This window comes from Manduca sexta, chromosome 16 (genome assembly GCF_014839805.1).
Source record: "Manduca sexta isolate Smith_Timp_Sample1 chromosome 16, JHU_Msex_v1.0, whole genome shotgun sequence".
NCBI classification, from domain to species: Eukaryota; Metazoa; Arthropoda; class Insecta; order Lepidoptera; family Sphingidae; genus Manduca; species Manduca sexta.
Genome location: NC_051130.1, coordinates 4586350 through 4606953, shown reverse-complemented (window position 1 = coordinate 4606953; position 20604 = coordinate 4586350). Strand labels below are relative to the sequence as shown.

Sequence of the window (20604 nt, the reverse complement as noted above, 5' to 3'; positions counted from 1 at the left end):
TTAATTCCTAAAAATAAAAGAAACGCTGTACCTGTCGCTGCAGCCTGGGCGACTTGGGCGCGGGCTCGGGCGGCAGCGTGACCTGCAGCGGGCCGTTGAACACGTTGGCGTCGGCGGCGGGCTCGGCCCTGTCGGCGACGCTCTCCTTGGACTTGGCGTTGACGTCGTCGGGCCGCAGGACGCTCGTCTTGGGGAACTCCTGCATGCTCGTGAAAGGGTCGTCCTTGAACGAGTCGGAGAAGGGATCCGTGTTGTCGAAAGGATCGGTCTCCGCGAACGGGTCGGACGAGAAAAAGTTAGAGCTGAACATGGAACCCTGCGGCTTGGCGATCGTGACCGACCCGCCCGAGTGTCGAGACAGCGACGTCATCGTGGTCGCCGGACCGTAATCGCTTCGCGACTCTGTCGTCACTGGCAATATATCGTTTATTAGACTCTGCGTTGTGGGTACGAGGTCTTTGAGAACTTTTTTTGGAGGATTTTTGAGCTCCTGAAAGAATAGTTTTTTGTCAACGTAAGGTTTACTGCGGCCTGTGCCGAGTGGGTCTAGCTCGGTGAATACGTCGTAATTGAGCGTTTGGGTCGTGGACGTGGTGGGCTGGCTCACCTGGAAAGCAGGCACACGTAAGACTAAATTATGTAGACGTGACAGTCACATTCACTAACGTTACGATACGGTACGTCTGCTCTTCTCCGAGCGTCTAACCAGAGACCATGGGGAACCGAACGACATTCCTTATATTGTGTACGAGCTTAGTTCACATGACTCAACGGCTCGCAAACAAACATTACATAACATAGGTTCGTTATAGGAATCAAATAATAAACATCTGAAGGAAGGGTACAAACATGTAACATTACGTCGACATGCATAACTCGTTACATCTAAACATTAAACACTGACGGGCACAAGTTTCGACCGAGCAACACAATTATACGGTGCTATATCCAGTCACATACAATCCATGTTTGGGTCGTTGTAAAGCGTGCGGACAAACAAAAAGTCAGAGAGGAGGGTGTTTTCGATATATAATTATATATAATATTCATGCCGGACGTGCAGGCAGAATGTAAGCGGGCCATGCTGTACGCTCCGGTATCTAAGTGTCACGAGTACATAACTAGTTTAGTCTTACATACGCGTCACAATTCAACGAATTGCAACACCGAGGCGCGGCCAGACGTCACAGACAGAGAGTTCTACTACATACTACTGGCGCCTATCATTACAAATCCATTATACATTATAGTGTGTGTGTGTGTAGAAAATTTTAAATAAATGCAAATTCAGATATTTATTGTGTTAAACTTTATATTACTTCCTGAAAGTTTTTTTTTTCAAATTAAATAAAATGACCACTTTTTATGGCCATCAGTAAGTACCTTCAATACTTTTACTTGTACGTCAGTACTTTTCTATAATAAAGTATGTTTTTGCTGTATGAATTATTTCTTTATACATCTTAAGACACAAATAAATAATTAGAGCTTAATACATTACAATAGCACATTTTGTATGATATGAATTTGTAATGACATTTAATTAAAATTAAGGGAAGAAATAAAAATAGGTACAAGGAAGCATGCTTTGTGAATTTTCATAAACTGTGGGACAGCGATTAGCTAAACGTATAGCTAGTAGTTATACAGCTCACATGAGATTTTATATCTGGCCTGAAGTTAGTCACATTACTCTCTATACTCTTTGGCACCCATTACAGCCAATATTATCAAGCGATCTTTGCCCTTATTACTTGGTCAATACCAACTAGAATATAATGTTACGCTTACATAGACCTTTGGTATATATTCAATCCATCCTCAATACACATCAAGATAGTTTATTAATTCGAGCTGTAAATGATTAAAAATAGGTGTGACGTCACTCGCGACTAACTTCATTCCGGCTATAGAGACTAGCTGTACCTGTACACAGTTCACACAAGAATATTTCGATGGTGATAAGATCGATGTGGTATTGCCATCAGGTTAGCACAAATCCACAAATTATACAAGGTTATTTTTGCATTGCGTTACTAAATAAAACCGCATATTCGTCTTTACATCTTCTAACATAATGTCAAAATCATTGATGAATAACGAATATTTTTGCCAAAAATCTCGGATTTAAATTTAGATTTTTTTATATTATTTTTATTTTATAGTTAACTGTGAACCTGATGTGTTTAAGTCTATATCATACTTAAAGTATGATATAGAGTCTATAGGGCAAGTAAAATTAAAATTCCTTTTTATTATTATTTATTTTGTTCGAAACTTACACCTTTTTATTTTACATCTATGGTTCGAATTGCTTATGGTCAACTGTTGGTTTCATGAAGACGAATATATGGTTTAAATTATTAACACAATGTTATAATTGCGTTGTATAAAGTGCACAAACAAACATAATCCTGATTTTATTTTTAAAACCAGTGTTAATAGCGTATGTACTATGGCCTTATATGGGAAAATATAGTCGTTAAAAACACTGATTTTAAAAACCTATAAATATTGAGACGAGACACTAAAGGTAAATTTAAGGCATTCATATTAATGTTTGAATACTGATGTGGATTTAGAAATCATCAATATATGACAGATCCAACACATTACTTGCGGCAACGTTCATGTCACAGTTCTTTCTGGGGCCTTATTCTTTATGCCACTCGTTATTCTGACAGTTCGTGACAAACACGTAACGCACCGCGTCGCGTTTAATTCAATAGTAATTGACATACAAAATACCATTCCGCGCAAATTTCACGAAGATAACATAACACGACCGCGTTACGAGTTTACACTGTCATAGAGAATAAAGGCCTTGTATTACCGCACACTGTAGACTTTGTCGGATTAATATAAAGTGGCCTATATTGTGCTTGTATTGATAGGATTATTTAAATGCAGTACATAACCTCCTTTCTTAAAAGTCGGTTAAAATATAGAGGTAATTCTTTCGAGAGAGGACACTTTAAATCCACAATCCATTTCAGTATTTAAACATTTATAAAAACTAATTGGACGTAGTTTAGCAATGGTCAAACATGTTTTGCCGTTGTTTTAGTGACTTTTTCTAATGATACAGTAATTGCCAGTAGGAACAAGTAAAAAAATATTGCTGATTGAAGATTTCACTGTAAAATATAAGTATTGAAGTCTTGGAGATCGATACATTACTATAATAATCATACTGAGGGTATAATTCAGGACTACTTTTGTTTGTATTTGGGTTTGTTCATTGCTAATCTACCACACTGAGACAAGGCTAGCCACACACTCACCGGCGGCTCCGGTCTAGTGTCGGGCGGCGCGGGTTCGAAGTCCGCGACCGGCGCCAGGTCGAACGGCAGCGCCGCGGTCTTGCTCGGGCTGAACACCGCGCGGGCGCCGGCGCGGCCGCGGCTCGGCGCGCCCGACGGCGGCGGCGGGAGCAGACCCTTCTGCAATGATAAATATCTTCTTGCAGTAACTGTTTCAAAAATTATTATAAGAGGGTGACAAGAGATGTTTTTATTCATTTTTTTTGTGAATCAAGTATAGTAGAGCGTCGATTATCCGAAACAGTTACGTTCGCTTCGACAGACCTAAATAAAGGACTTTCGAACGTAAAATATTGATTGAGGAAGATGTTTTGTATAAGTTATCTGTACTTCATTTCCTACTCACTATTTTATAAACAATACACATATATATGTATGTTTTACTGGTACATAAAAGTGTATCGATTATCCGAATAAACCGGTTTTTCAAACACCCATGTCCATGAGCGCCGCCAAGATTAGTTTTAGGGAGGTGCATCTGCATTAACATCATTAAGTTTTTTTTTTCAAATTCAAATCTTGCGGGTTTTTAAAAATGCTTTATCACAATAAGACCTCTTTGGTCGATAGTTCCCATTATTGCACCCCCCCCCCTCGGTGCCTATGCCCATGTCCCCCTATTAATTCCGATCACCGTTGCCGGCTTGCCATAAGGATAATTAAAACAGTTGACACTATTGGTTATAGTAGCGTCATTTAGAACTTTAAAAATCATATAAAATATTAAACAACAAATACTGTAATGATGCTCTGCGCTCTACACCCCTGGGCCCTTATTCTGTATGATAGTGTAAACGCGTAACGCGGCCGTGTCATGTTATCTTCGAGAAATGTGCGTGGAATGGTATTCTGTAAGCCAAATTTCTATAGTCCTAAACATGATGCGTTGTGTAACGTGCTTGTTACGCACTGTTAAAATAACGTGCGGGATAGAGAATAAGGCCCCTGGTAAGTATATTACGTGTCAAATACCATTCTCAATAACTAGGTGGCTACAATTTCCTTCAAAACGGAAACAGTTCTTTCACACTACTACCTGATAGCAGAAATAGATATCGACGACCTGCGACCTATTTGCAACGAACCTTCATACGTTGTACAATCAACCACAAAAGTGGCTTAACAAATTTAAAACTCCAAATCGCCTATACACGTTAAGTTTAGTTACAAATTGATAATTTTTTTATATTTTTCGGAAGTGAAACTTCCATTTTATTTTATGAAGAAAAAAATAAACGTTGTTAAGAAAAAGAAAACAAAAGTGTTTAAGCGATTTGAAGTTTTGAATTCTACTTATGTGGGTGACTGTATTGTTGGTTTGAACCATTTTATTATAAAAATAATTTCTAATTCCGCGCAAATATACAACGGATTACAAAACTAAAAGTAATAAACTCCGTAGAACTACAGCTTTCAAATGTTTGAAAATAAATAGTGCATCTGAAATGTGTAAATAAATTAAATGACACTGTGTCAATCACTCTGCTACTAAAATTGTTAATTGACATCGTAAAGTGAGGTGATTGTAACTGCATAAGTTAAGTTATTAATCAGGAGTAGGGTGGAAAAGTATTTTTTATATTCTCAGACTTTTTAATATCCTTATTAATTAAGTATATACTGAAACGAACAGCCATTACAATTTCCTAATATATGAACAAATTTTTTATAAAATACAATTGTAATAATTTGTATACATACTATAAAATAAAGTCCCCTTTTCTGTCTGTTTGTATGTTATCGATTTTCTAAAAATCTACTGAACAGATTTTTAAAGAATTTGGTAAGGAGATAGTTTAAGACCCTGCTATCCCGAGAAAGTATATAGCGGGACTTTTATCCCGGAAAACTCCCTCACGCGGGCGAAGCCGCGAGCAAAAGATAGTTTTATATAATTAATATGTTTTTCACAAACACTACTACAAGAACACTGGTTTAGTCATTAAACAATGATTGATCTTTTTTATCGTCCACATCTGGGATTTGAACCCGCGTCTCTGACGGAAGCCGCCGCATGTGTTACCAATTGACTTAATTGCTGATTTGTTTTGCAAATGTATAAGATATAAGACTTATTCATATTCAATTCATATGTATCTAAAACTGCGACGATTTGTTAAAAATAAAATTATATTCAATAAAATAATTCCTAAATCGTAATGAAGCCAAATTAATAATATTAGGAAAGTATACAACTTTATAACTTATGTGGGTAATATACCTATAGATATATTAAAAAAAAATAATTGTAATAAATATTATTGGATTTTTGTGATGGAGTAGCAAGGGCAGCTCCCTTAACTACAGTAACTACAAGAAAATTTTCTAAACTGTTCATAATCTTTGAAGACAATAAAATCTCCATTTATATATTTTGAAAAAAAAATTACTGTCAACAAGCAAATGTGTAATTAATTTTTTTTTTATACTAATCGACCCGATCGATCAAAAGACTAGGAGCATCCGAGGTGTGAACGCCCTGCATGTTGTGTCGTTTGTTTGTTCTATTAAATAACATTGTCTATGGAACAGATAACCAAGTTATAGCTTACTAATATACCATATTAGGAGCACACCCAGCTGCAACCATGAGTCGCGCCCTTCAGCTTAATTAATTGTTTAATATCTGATTAATAATTATACAAGTTAAAAATCAGGCTTCAGTTAACTTAAGGAATCAGGGGATGACTAGCGGTAGATTGAAAACGGTGATCACATGCATGCATGCGTTGATGATGATGACTATGGAATGATGTTGATGATCCTAAAAAAACAAACGATAACTCTCATTTATAAACATTCAAACTCTAACCTGTGAGGGTACAATGAAGGAGTCTCCGAAGGGGTCGGTGGATGGGGTCAGCCCCTCGACCTGTGTGAGCCCCCGCCGCAGCGAGCTGAGTTCCTGCTCGAGGTCCACGAGCTCCGCGACACCCCCCTCCGCGCCGGGCTCGGCCGCTTTCGGTGTGTGCGTACTCGGCTCGCCAGATGTTATGCTCTAAGTGTTGAAATAATATTACTGTTGGGTGTATATGGATTGCCTTTGCCTTTCCTTCGGCTAACTTTTTTTTGTTAGGAAAAAATATTTTAGTTATCAAGCAAGTAAATAGGTCACTTGATTATAAGTTATACGTTCACATTAATATTGATAATACTGAATCAAGACATATATTCTCAATTTCAGTGTGACCACAAAAATGATGATATGAAAATCATATTTTATATATATTAATATAAAACAAAAAAAGTAATATACAACTTGACAATAATATCTAATATTGATCAAATAAGGTCAAGTTCATTATATTAAGGATATTTTCTTTCCCAAAACAAGTAAAAAGAGACTGGCCATTATAAAATTCAAAAATCGAATACTAAAATTCATCTATTATCACGGCGGGTACTGTATCAGCCGCATCCCGGACATGTGTTTAATCGGTTACTCGAGCAATGCTAACTATGTTCGAAATTTAAATAATGCTAAACGAACGCGTACATATTGACATAACAATCAAGTTATTTGTACGGTTGAGGAGTGTTGGTCTTACTGACTACAACAACTGTAAATATTTGATTATTAACAAACCACCTGAAACTTATTAAACATCCGGATTCCTTGCGCCTTTTCTTTTTCTGGATGTTATTTCGTGAATTATATGTACTCGTATAATTCTTATTATACTATTCAGATGTTCTTAGACATTTTTACATGCTCGTCTAATTATAAAAAGGGCTCGGGGTTATTTACATTTTCAGATATTCCAGACTACATGATGCTGCAGGGTCAGATCAAGATTGGAAGATTGGATGTCTATGAAATACCGGCTAAGTAATAGTATAAGAAATTTCAAATCAATCCGACCTGTGAAAGTAGGAAAAGAGTTGATGTTTCCCAAATTCCTGAATAGATCTTTCTAAATGATAGCTAAAAACCATTTCGATTACATCAGTTTTTAAATAAATAAAAAAAAATCAAAATCGGCCCATTCATTTGGGAACAACGATTCCACAGATTCCCCCCTTTTCCATTGGCAATTTAAAACATAATATAATGAGCGTAGTGGATGCATGAACTAGGATAGGTCAATGTAAAATGAATCAAAATATAGTACTTATGCCACAATAAATTATCTGCATAAAAACCAGAAAGACTTCTAAAAGTTGAAGTGACTGCATCTAAATAAAGAAACCTACATAGGTATGTCGAAAGTCATATTTCTATTTTGTGTAATTATATTCAAATTTTGTTTCCATGCATGATAACTTTGCGTAAAATTCTTACGTACATTTCACGAAATCAATTACTGTAGAATGTTACGAAGCGGTCAGGCAAATTAGTGCTAGAAATGCGATGACTCAATCTTCTAATGCTTTAATGGCGCGATGGGTGAAAATGGTTGAGAAACAAAACTTCGTGGGTTACATGTACAGTTAGCAACAAAAATAACTATAAAAGCGAAAATTCAAATCACTTAGGTATATACGTTGTTTAAAAGTTAATATTTTGTTTACTTGAGTGCAGAAAAAAATGCTGGTAAACACACCTAACTTTAAAGACTATTTCAATTTGAAAATTTTATTTTACATTCAGCCTTATTTGTAGGTGACTGTCAAGTGATTTAATTTGAAAAAATATTTAAGACACAATTTTGCTCAGGATGTCATGACAAAGCGAATATTTACAAAGTAAACAAGGATGCACAAAAACAGGTGCATAAATCGTATTTCCATATTGTTTTCCTCACATGCATTTCGTATTGAAGCACTTGAGTATTCACATAAATATAATTATAACATTGATATTGACCATCAGTCAAGTTCAAAGTTCAACAATCAACCCTATTATACCATAATAAAGTATTATTCATAGCGTGATATATTTGCAGTTATAATTAAATAACACATTTCAAACTTATTACTTAATTCTAGTCTAGATTTGAACATCTATGTTTTAGATATTTATATGCTCCAAAAGCAGATGTCGAAATTATTTACTCGATATCATAAATAAAAACTAGAAATTTAAGTTGAAAAAAAAAAAAAAAAAAAAGATTCATTTGACCCGTCCGCGTCCTGTTCCTTGCGGGCAAAGCTGTAGACATTGCATAGTATAAAAACAAAAGATTTAAATCGTCGATTGGCATTTGGCCAAATATGAAAGACAGTGTAGGTTATGCGATAAACACTAAAAATTGTTTATGGATTTGAAAAAAAAAAATGCTATTGTTTATCTTTACTCATTATCAGTCTGGAGACTGGAATTTGTGGAGATAAGCTCGCTTCCTATCATATCATGGGACAGAATACACATGGCAGAAGGGTGCACCAGTTTCGCCTCTGCCTACCCTTTCGGGGATAAAAGGCGTGAGTTTGTGTGGATGTGAAAAAATAAACAAAAATTCATATATACAGAGCGAAGTTTAGGTCCTTATATAGTGTATTGTAGCAAATTGTAATATTTCTTATTCAACTTAGTATCTCAATAAATACGTATTGGTTATTTTTTATTAATTAACAATGGTGTGGTAATAACGTCCAAAGATTTATTTGAAATAATAACACTGTGTTAATAATTATTAAATGGTAACTAATAACTTGTGTAACAGCTTAATGCATTAACTATATTTTAGTATCATAAGACGCGATTACGTAATTTCTTTTTAGATATAAGGCTAAGAATCATACCGAAATTTCAATTTATGTGGAAAGTAGCTCAATTGGTAGACATTGTCATGCTTAGATAAACCTAACTTGCACGCTAACAATAATGTAATATATCGGACCCTTACAACTAAGGTGACCTAACTCAAATAAAGCGATGTGTGGTAAACGACTAAAAACGATTTGAAATTTATATAGAAGGCAGTGAATTGTGCAGTCGTAGAAGTGAGAATCTCCGTTTCTATTCATTAATTTTGTCTTTTTCTCGTCATAGGGTTATAGAGTATGCTTTGGAAGGTCGTGTTTCTAACAAAATCAGAAAATATATAAATTTTTTATTAGGTTCTAAGGGTGCGTTATATTTATTTTTAGTAAGCATAGGATTACCCATATTCGTGAATCAATTCGACACATCAAGAGCACGTGACATATAAGCTTCTCGACATTCATTATGAATGTGTTGTCCTTATGCCAGAGATAACTAACGTAATGGTCAAATTTGATCGAATATTTGCGTTATTTGGACAGTCTCACATCAATTTCGAACATAAAGAACGCAGTCGATATTGCTTTGACTTAAAAGCGCAAATATGTTTACAAATAGTCAGCATAAAATATGATTTCTGAAAGCTGAACCGATTCCTCATCTTTCCTGATCTATATGTATTTCTTGCCATTCCCTATTCCTTTTAACCGACTTAAAAAAAGGAGGAGGTTCTCAATTCGACTGTATTTTTTTTTATTTCTAACACGATTTCTCTGACGTATCCAAAACGATTTAGCATAATTCACGATTCTTGTCCGCGACACTTCACCGGGAGACTAGAACTATGTCTCACTACTATAATAAAAAAACAAATGAGTTTTTCATATTTCGGCTTACTCTAACCAGTTTCTAAAATACTTTTGCTTTCGATGACAACGCTCATAATAATAATAATTATTGAATATGTATTGATGGTTGAAAGGCTAATAAACTTAAGCGACATTCTTTTTCGAAAAAATTTAACTAGGTGAAAAAACATAGAAAAAAGTGCTTATCACTACATAGTATAAAACTAAGTCGCTTTCTCTGTCGCTACCTTGGTATGCTTCAATCTTTAAAACTACGCAACGGATTTTGATGCGGTTTTTTTTAATAGATAGAGTGATTCAAGAGGAAGGTTTATATGTGTAATAACATCCATTAAATAATGGAGAAATATTCCACCCGTGCGAAGCCGGGGCGGGTCGCTAGTTTTAAATATGCATCAAACTTAGTGTCGTAAAAAAATTGACGCTCAAGTCACTTAGTATTTCAACCGTCGATATGTTTATTGAATCGGCTGTATGGTAACTTACCTTTGCTTTAGTATCGGTAGATACTGTGGTATGCCTCGTCAAGCTGCTAGTGACCGTCTTTCCTTCCAATTGCTGTTTGGCCATCTCGACTTCCTTCTTCTTCAGTTCGAACACTACTTGAAATAAGTCCCTCATCGCTATCACTACCTGGAAATGCATCGGTACTTGTCAACAGGGGTTATCCTATTATATTAGTATTATAAATGCGAAAATTTGTGAGGATCGATGTATGTTTGTTTTTCACGTAAAAATTACTGAACGGATTTGGATGAAACTTTACAGTAATATTGGTTATAAGTCAGAATAACACATAGGCCACAATTTATAATGATTTTGTGTAATTTGGTCATAATATAACAATACATATCAAGTAAGTCGGAAAAAAATGCTATTTTGGCGTACGCTGCCTAAACCATTAGAGTTAGACAAAGTTGATGTACCGTAGGATTGTTACTTTCTATCCCGGGAAAATATATAGCAGGACTTTTATCCCGGAAAACTCCTTCACGCGGGCGAAGTCGCGACCAAAACTAGTATAATATTATAAATGTGCTATTGAGTACTTTCCCTAGATATTTTACTGTTTATTTTGGTCTAGTACATGGTTTATCTGTGGGACAAATTTCATTCAAATCCTTTAAGCGGTTTTTCTATCTCTTTCTGGGGCCTTATTCTCTATTCCACACCTTATTTTGACAAACCGTAACAAGCACATAACGCACTGCATCGCGTTTAAGACATCAGAAATTGTCATACAAAATACCATTCCACGCTAATTTCACGAAGATAACGTAACAAGGCTTCGAAGTTTACACTTCCATAGAGAATTAAGGTTATAGTTGTCTCAGTTTTAATAGGATAAATTATTTGAAATGTGGGTAGTTCTATTTCTGGAACAAGCTAGTGAACACTATACAATATACTAAGTAATATTACAAGAAAGTATTCCTTTAAAAATAATGAAGTATAACTAACTAAATATGAAGTTGTTTTTAATTATTTTTATTTATTGCATTAGTTTTCTAAATTTTAATGTCAGTCGTTGGCTGCAGCCACTATTTTTAGAATCCAATTAAAGATGGTCAAATAAATAGGTATTGAAAGTTAAATGTCAGTGTGTATGTATTTTTATAAAGTATGTGACCAATATGTAATTTTTTTATCAATGTATGTATTTTTAGACCTGCCTATGTGTAAAACAAATAGCTTTTATGATAACAATTGGTATGGCATATACTTAACGATAATTATAATGTTATCTGACGTTTTTCTGAAATTGTTTGTAGTGCACTCTCTAATGCCTTGAGTATGTTTAAGTGCATACTTTTGAATAAGCACATTCATTTGCAGCTTTACTAGTGAATAAATTATGTAATAACATTAAGTGAGAATTTTCCGAAAAAAGAAAACAAGAGTCATACATAATGAAAGGGCTTTCTTAAAAAAAAAAATGTCTATGGCCCACCGTATATTATCATACCATACAAGAATCCAGTTAACTAGTATTTCATAAAATATGGCACCACACGTCTGTTACAGCAACTTCTGCCAGACTAGATTGAAGTATATTAGAAATTCATGAATTCGCCGTCGAAATTCGTGTAGTTCCTAGTTCGTTAAATATGAAAAAGCGCCTGTATCTTTGCTCCCTGTGTATTAAAAGAGATCCGAAGCCAGTGATAGGATATTATTATAACACAGAGAGATTGCATGATACGCAAGGTCGGCCTTAACTATTCGAGCGCCCAGAACGAAATTTTTTCTGGCGAATTTTTTTAAGGTGATTAGTATTGTTCCGCGTTCCTTCTTTTTCGCTTCAGTGCCGGAATTAGGGCAGTACCAGCGGTGCGCAGGCTCAGGGCGCAAATCCTAGGGCGCAAAAATAATTTGACGTGCATTAAATTGTGAGTTATGAATGAGCGTAGTTATATTAGCTATAGTATCGGGCGTGTTAAGATTATGCCCCGTGACGCCTCCCTAGAGATTTGGTGCCCTCCGTAGAAGCTGCGCCTCGACCCTACCGACGCTAAGGGCGCCGCCGGCACATAGAAGCCATCGCCACTAAGGGTCTGAGCGTACGTCCTCTCGCTCTATGGACGGCTGTGGCGAAGGGTGAAACTTTTTAAAAGGTACCCCGAGGCAAAAAGAGTGGCCTGACATATCGGGGGTAATTTAGAGTAAAACAAAAACTAAGACAACAGATTAGTCTATTAAGACTATGTATTAATCTAAGTATCTACAAGTATTAGTTTATTCTCAGATTATAACTTTGTAAATGTAATTTCCTCAAAGACATAGGCACCACGTTCGTCAAACAGATCATCATTCTAAATTTATAATTTACATATTAATACATTATTTAGTATTATCCAAAACCTATAAGGGAAGCCGGTGGGAATCGCTTGTATCGACGCTTCGCTACTGATAGACGGACCTGCCCTGATGATAAGTCTCATTATACCCAGGAATTACATCAGCGACAATGTCCTTCAAACCGAGATACAAATGTGCTTGTTTTTTTTTGGTTCTCGGACCCCGCAGTCGACACTGGGGGAAACCTGCGAATGGGATACTGGAATATTCCGGCGTAGTAACTGTAGGGTCCTGGATAAGATGGGAGGGGATAGCTGGAAAGGAAGTGTGGTGGCAAGATAAGGAAAGCTCAGGATGAGAGAAGGGGAGAAGGCTAGGAACTGTTATAAGCCTTTATAAGCCTCAATGTGAATTGGCAACTTGTGCCTAGGGCTTGAATAAATGTCCCCTCGTGAATGGGCGTGCATTCGGTGAGGAGACCGAGCGCATAAGAATTGCCTCGGGGCGCTTGTTAGCCGATGTAGGATATTTAAAAGCTTACTTGACTAGCAGCCTTATCAGTCTTGATGCCGAAGAACCGATGTCCGGTGTCGGGCGAGCCGAATATGTACCCGAACGCTCTGGAGTCGGTCATGTCTTGAGCTATGAACGAGATCTTGTGCACTGGGTGGTGATACAGCGAGTCCTTTAACAAAAAGGCATTATGGTTCATTTTGCTGCTGCTGGAAAATCCGCCATAGCGACCATGTAAGTGTGTCGCGTTCCAGTTTCAGCTGTGCATGGTTTCAGGCCGGCATTATTATGGCGATTGACGAGGAGGTGCAGTTTACGCTTTGTCGTGAGCGTATAATAAAAATAATAGCGAGCGATTTATGACAAGTATATAATCAGACGAAGAGAGTCCGCTTGAAGGTAAGAAGGAAAGCCAGAGTTCGGCAATGGCGGCTCTTCTAAGGCGGCTACTATGACTACCTATCTTTATTACTGAGAATTAAAGAGGATATATATATTTCTTTAATTATTATGGGTAGCCCCTTGGGTACGATAAAGATATTACTTGTACTGTTCTAGTAGCAAATTTCTATTAAGTATGATAACTTATAGACCTTTTTGTTTCATTCACACCAATAAAATACAACAAAATATGTAAACAAGAAATCCACAAATGCATGGCTGATATCACTCGACACATTATTTTCATACATTAGCATTTCTCAGTCATTAGCATGAGCAGGGATGTTATGGAGCTCCGTAACCGTAACCGAAACTATCGGATATCCGAAATAAAAATACATCCGTAACCGTAACCGTAACCGTTATAAAAGTTTCGGATAAGTTACGGATAATATGTTCCGACAGGTTTTTGCTTCACCGCTCACGTGTTACGTACTAAATTCATTTATAGGGACAATATGCGTCCAAAGTAATTTAATTTTGACATGTTTTTTTTTTTTTTTTTTTTGTTCATATTTAATTTTGCAAAATGTAAACAGTGTGATAAAAACTTATCACGGAGTGAAGGTGGCACTACTTCACTGAAACTTCATATCAAATTAAAACACAAAGGTTTTTGTAACACCCATGTCCCCCAATTAGTTCACCGATAATTAATAATCGACGATGACGACGAACGGTAGTTAGTATTCGTCGCCCTACTGTATTACATATTTTTTTTTTATTTGTTTTACTTTAATCTAATATCCGTAACCGAAACTATCCGAAACTACCGGATAATCCGAAATAATTACATATCCGTAACCGTATCCGAAACCGATATAATTTTATTCCTATATCCATATCCGTATCCATATCCGAAATTTCATATCCATAACATCCCTAAGCATGAGCAGTAACAATTATCGCGTAAAGGTGTATCTAGCAAACAGAGCTAACAAAATATTTACATTGTTTTGTTTTAATGCAGGTACTGCCAGCTATATTTTATCTCATTTGGAGAGCATTGAACAATCCAATGCCGGCTACTGAACTGATATAAGTTTATTTAAACCCAAACCTTACAATACTTTAAAGTCATAATAATAAGGGTCAATATGGTGCGTAAGATATCATTGTTCAAATGATAAACATTGCCCTTGTCATAAGATGAATGCTGCATTAAGGCCTTATTTCTGGATTACAATAATGATATTATACGTATGTTCGTAGTTCATAGTCTAGCACTAGACGATTCTATTCAATAGTCGATAGGGGTATATTCAAGAGATTCTTATCCAGTAATGGATATCTTCCTATCAAAAAGTTCTTACCCCGGTCTTATCATCGCGCAGACGCAGTCCGTCGATGGCCACGTGGACCTGTATCCTCTGCTTGTGTTCGCCGGCAGCCCTGATCGCCATCTTGAGGTCGGCGAGCGCCTCCTGGCACATCCTGTCACCGCGCGCCTCCGGCACCTCCAGCACGCCGATCAGCTTCGCGCGGAACGACACGCCCTCGCCGAGGAACCGGCCAGGCTCGTTCTTGTCTGTCGACCATTCATATTTATAACGGCCATCGAACATACTCACGGATTTTGAATTTCGAATTTTGTTTTTGAAACTGAGTCATTCCATTTACGTGGTCAATGATTTATTTATGAAACAATATTTAAAAACAAACACGTAAACAAGCGTAATCACACACATTCAGACACAAGGACGCACTGAAACACAGAGTGACGTTACCTTTACCGAGCAGGGTTTTTAAATCTGTCTTCAGCGGGGACATGTTTTATCATTTTACGTGTTATTGTGAACAAACAAGTCGCACGAGTTCGGCGCAAAATAAAAGTGAGCGCGAGTTGTCCTATTTCGGTCCCTGCTTACGGTGCATCATTGCGAGATTAATTGAATTTCCTGTTTTTAAATTTAGATTCTCGGGAACCGTTGGGGTCAGCATGGATACCTGTTCACCACTTCCTAATGACACTGAGCCAGATGTTGATATATATTTTTTAAATCTTTACGTAATCGCGTGGTCATGCCAGACATTCGAATGTGGTACGTAATGAGCAGTGATTATGTTCTGCAGGCATGTGGCCACGTTATTTACGAAGAACATGCTTTGTTACCGATGTTACGTTGTTTAGAATATTTATGAGTCTGACTAAAATGACAATTTTATTTCCAATGTTATTCATGTTAGTGTGGCATATGGCGTAACGCTGTTAATCGTATTAGAAAAAGCAAAACCGAATCGTAATTCGTCCATTTACCCACTTATGTACATGTCGTCATTTCCTCTGTATGCTCTGTTTCATTCAGACGTGATGTTAGTGTTTGAAATATTTGCCTACAAAAAACAGGCCGTAAACGTTCACATATGAGGTGTTTTCGTGTTGTTTCTATGAACGTGGACAGAGGGTCTTGCGTGAACTGAGAAAGAAGCAGTAGCCAAGCACTCGCATGCAATGAATCGCAATGAGAATCTACACATAACAAGAGGCAACACGCTATGAGAACGGATACTCACCGAACTGCCGCAGGAGGTGTTGGAAATGACACACCTGCATAATTTCCGTACAAACCGACAAATAGTAAGTTATGATGTTACTCCCCCCGGTGAATCGCAGCTCCTCCGCCACGGGCCCACAACACACCCTCTGTCCAAAATACCAGGGGTCACTAAATTATGACACGGGATGGGCGCTAGCCGCTAGCCGTGAGTGATACGGGAAGGTGCTAGATCTGTTAGTACGGTGATCATCGCCGGTACATGCATACATAAATAAAACGTAACATGGCAAAATATAAAAGCCGTATGCGACAACGTGATCGTATTCACATCGAGCGCTATCTAAACACATCGCATTACCTTGATCAAAATTAAGAAAAAAAATTATGTTAAACGAAAAGCTGTATCGAACCGAACACTTTACGAACTCACATTTGCAAGGGCTGGTTTTCTTACGGAGGGTTTGCATTGGAAAGTCAGTCGGTAACTTGTGATTGAACATCGGGATCTTTAACCGTCCGTTACCACTGAAACGGAAATACACTATTGGAACACTAAACACCTACGGCTACATGTCGGGCACTTGTAAAATGCAATACTCGTGTAACACTACGAGATTTATTGATTTTCGTTGCGACACGCACGGTACCTAAGGGACAGTACGGTTAAGATCACTGGATCGCATCACGCCTTGTTTTAGCTCCGAACCGAGTACATATTTGGGAATAGTTCGATAATTGTACATCAGTATTAAATGGTGGCGGAGTATTTGCGGGGCGCAGGGCGGCGAGGCGCGCGACTTGCGCAGGGGTGCGCGCCTCTCACACACGCGCACAACACACCCTAATCAATATTCGCTACCTAACTAACTTCATACAACTTTTATGGCCATCCGAATGAAAACACGATGCACGTTACTATCAACGAATTCTGAGCAATATGTCGTTGCAATATTCAAACTTGGAATTACATAACTAGAATATATATTTTTATGTCTATTATTAATCTTTTATGTGTCTCGAAAAAAATTTACACATGCACTCTAGACCGAAAAGTGCTCTTGAACAATTACTAACGAAAATTTAACAAGTATTATTATCGCACATATAATATTTATTAATGAATCCATAAAGCAAATAGAGATGAATGACTTCCAAACCTATGAGCACAGCTGAGAGCATTCAGATAAGATAATGTAGATAACAGAAAAGTAAACAGAACTTATTTGTTGACGTACTGAGTGTCAGAGCTATTTTCGTGCTATGTAATAATTTGTGTTTGTAATATGCTTGAGAAAATTATGTCATCAAATACTGCACTCTAATTCCGAGGAATTCATGATGAGTGATGACCTATTTATAAGCACTGATGTTCTAAGATTCGTGTTGCAGTCAATCGTGATCAAATACTTTGGGACATTTTTTTTTTGGTGGTGGATTCATTGATGCGAGTTTTTGATCGCGGTTATTATTTCGTTACGATTTTTCGACTTTTGCTAAATGTATTCTTCCTAGCACTAGTTAGCTATCATTGGGTTAAGGCTCGAATGTTGGAGTATAAAGAGTCTGAATTCGATAACAATTTCATGTTTTGAATATATACCTATCCTATGATCTCCTAAGTCGCCTGAAATACGGGAGTACATATACATACGATAATTTTGCAACAATAATGACGCGCGTAAACGCGCTTCTGTATCACTACTGTCGCGCGTTAATCGTGTTTGCAACGCGCGTCGAAAGCGATACAAAGGGCGACTTGTACACATTGATTTCTGTATGGATGTTGCGTCGCGGCAGCTGCATTACGTCTTACTGAAGCGCGACAACATCGCAATTGTAGCGATATTTATAAAGGCGCCAATTAACATATTTGAAAATAAAATTTTGACAAGTCATGACGGGTTAACAAACAAGGGCAACAAATCCTTTTGTCTTGCCAATGAAAGTTTTATCCATAGAAAAGAGATAATAGAGTGATAATTGCTACCAGCTGACTATTGAAATTTGTCAAGGAAGTACTTTTACTATACATTTATAGTAAAAAATACTATCAGATGCTGTTGTAAATATACTCTGTCAGATATCTTTATATAAAAATGAGTCCCTATTTCCCTTGGTCACGCCGTCACGCGTGAATGGCTGGACCGATTTCACTTTTTTTTTGTTGTGTTTGTTATAATCAGGAGAAGGTCTTTATGAAAAAAAAATCAAAAAATCGTGCGGAAAATTAGAAAATTTAAGAAAACTTAATGAAAATATTAATTTTACATAAATGTCAATTGTTTGTAATAACTGTCAGCAATTGACAGAATGCACGCTGCAAATTCATAGTTAAGAAGGGGCAACGTCTGTCGGGTCAATGTGTTTGTATATAAAAAATAAACCAAGTTAGTTAGCCACCAGATTAAAAAATTTAAGCAAGTATTAAATTGCCAATCTATACTATTATATAAAGCTGAAGAGTTTGTTTGTTTGTTCGTTTGAACGCGCTAATCTCAGGAACTACCAGTCGAAACTGAAAAATTCTTTTTGCGTTGGATAGCCCTTTGTTCATGGAGTGCTATAGGCTATATATCATCACGCTATACCCAATAGGAGCGGAGCAGTAATGGCTAATCTCAGGAACTACCGGTCCAAACTGAAAAATTCTTTTTGCGTTGGATAGCCCTTTATTCGTGGATTGCTATAGGCTATATATCATCACGCTATACGCAATAGGAACGGAGCAGTAATGGCTAATCTCTGGAACTACCGGTCCAAACTGAATAATTCTTTTTGCGTTGGATAGCCCTTTGTTCGTGGAGTGCTCTAAGTTATATATCATCACGCTATGACCAATAGGAGCGGAGCAGTAATGGCTAATCTCAGGAACTACCAGTTTGAACTGAAAAATTCGTTGTGTTGGATAGCCCTTTATTTGTGGGGTGCTATAGGCTATATATCATCACGCTATGACCAATAGGAGCGGAGCAGTAATGAAACATGTTGCAAATACGGGGACAATTTATTAGTTTTGAGAGCTTCTGTTGCGTGCGCTGCGTAAACGGTTAAAGTTATGCAACAATGATGTATGACGGGATTATCCCTCTTAAAAAGTTCTAAAAAAATATATTATAAAACAAAGTCCCCCGCTGCATCCGTCTGCCTGAACGTCTTAAACTCAAAAACTACCCAACGTATTAAGATAAAATTTGGTATGGAGACAGTTTGAAACCCTGGGAAGAACATAGGCTCCCGGGGTGTTAGTGGAGGCATTACATATTTGTTTATTTTATATAAGACATACATTGTACAATACCATCTATTTATTATGTTTTAACACTCAATTAGAACAAAATTAAATTATATACAATAAGGAAGAATTTAAATAGTATGTGTTTTAAATATTAAATAAGATATTTTGTGTACAAGGTTTATAAATATTTTCCTAATATTTACAGTGCACAATGTCATCATAGATAATGACCAAAAAATAAAAATATATTATGAGAAGCTTATATACATTATATGTGCTTTTAATAATGCCGTTTACTGGCAAAGACCTTAACTTAATATCTGTGATACACAATAAAATTATTAATATTTGCTAGTGAACAATGAAGTAAATTGAATCAATACTAAAATTTAATAAAAATGAGTACATAACTCCAAATTATTTAATTCACCCAGAATATTTAAATTTATAGTGAAATCTTTGTACTAGCTGAGCACAAAACCCAGTCAACATAGCTAGTTTCAAAAACTGATGCAAAAAATATTTAAAGCATAATATGCAAATATAATTATTGTTTGCAGTTATAAATAATACGAGGGCTTTATACCTACATCAGTTTTTATAAATAACAAGAATGCCTTGAAGATAATACAAAGGATACATAAAGATGCGTCAACATACATCCCGAATATCCTTGCGGCCTACACAAAAACAAGTTTCTTAAAGCATATAACGAAAAGAAGTCTATTTATCAGAATAGATTTTCTAAGAGAAGAAGCTGCATAAATAAAACGAAATAATCACTCCTTACCTTTATTATCCATTTATTATTAAATAAATCCAAAAATCAACGATACAATCTGATTACCAAAAACATAACTTTTGCGAAAATAATTCGAGTGGGTTTAAATAGATGTCCACATAGATAATTGTGAATGATGTTATTATTTTAGATTTAATGACTGCGCTGAATCAAAGTTTGAATGCAATAAACACACATAGCAAGTGGAAATCAGTCAAAACTCAAAAAGCACGTCTGCATCTCAAACCACAACCAATTACCAATTTTCTTTTCAATTTTGACATTTGTTAACAGAATAAGACCGGGCTTATACATTCGTTTTGTCTGTTCTGAATTTATATTCTGATTTCAGAACGCTCCGGATCCCATACATAACGGCGTTTCGTGACGCACGCCAAGAATATTTTGCCAGATAAATCTTAAAATATTAAGAATTATCAATCAATCTCGGTAAAATTCAGCATGTGTGTGAGGTAACATGTTGAATGGGATCTGAAG

At 36.5% G+C, this 20604-nt stretch overlaps 1 protein-coding gene across 7 annotated transcripts in view; it reads right to left on the bottom strand.

Moving 5' to 3' along the window:
• Window positions 1–20394, bottom strand: part of LOC115447587 (protein disabled) — a 30220-nt gene extending 9826 nt beyond the window's left edge. The window contains exons 1-8 of one of the 7 annotated variants that reach the window (XM_037439104.1): window positions 20116–20394; window positions 16521–16615; window positions 14906–15120; window positions 13180–13323; window positions 10326–10472; window positions 6136–6321; window positions 3285–3443; window positions 32–607 (exon numbers count right to left, since the gene is read on the bottom strand). In XM_037439104.1, coding sequence (XP_037295001.1) covers window positions 32–607; window positions 3285–3443; window positions 6136–6321; window positions 10326–10472; window positions 13180–13323; window positions 14906–15120; window positions 16521–16590 — 1497 coding nt within the window. In that variant the 5' untranslated portion in view covers window positions 16591–16615; window positions 20116–20394. Of the gene's footprint in view, window positions 1–31; window positions 608–3284; window positions 3444–6135; window positions 6322–10325; window positions 10473–13179; window positions 13324–14905; window positions 15121–16106; window positions 16237–16520; window positions 18244–20115 lie in introns of those variants that run through there. The other 6 variants (XM_037439106.1, XM_037439107.1, XM_037439108.1 and 3 more) reach the window with 6 other exon arrangements.
• Between the last annotated feature and the right edge of the window lie 210 nt (window positions 20395–20604).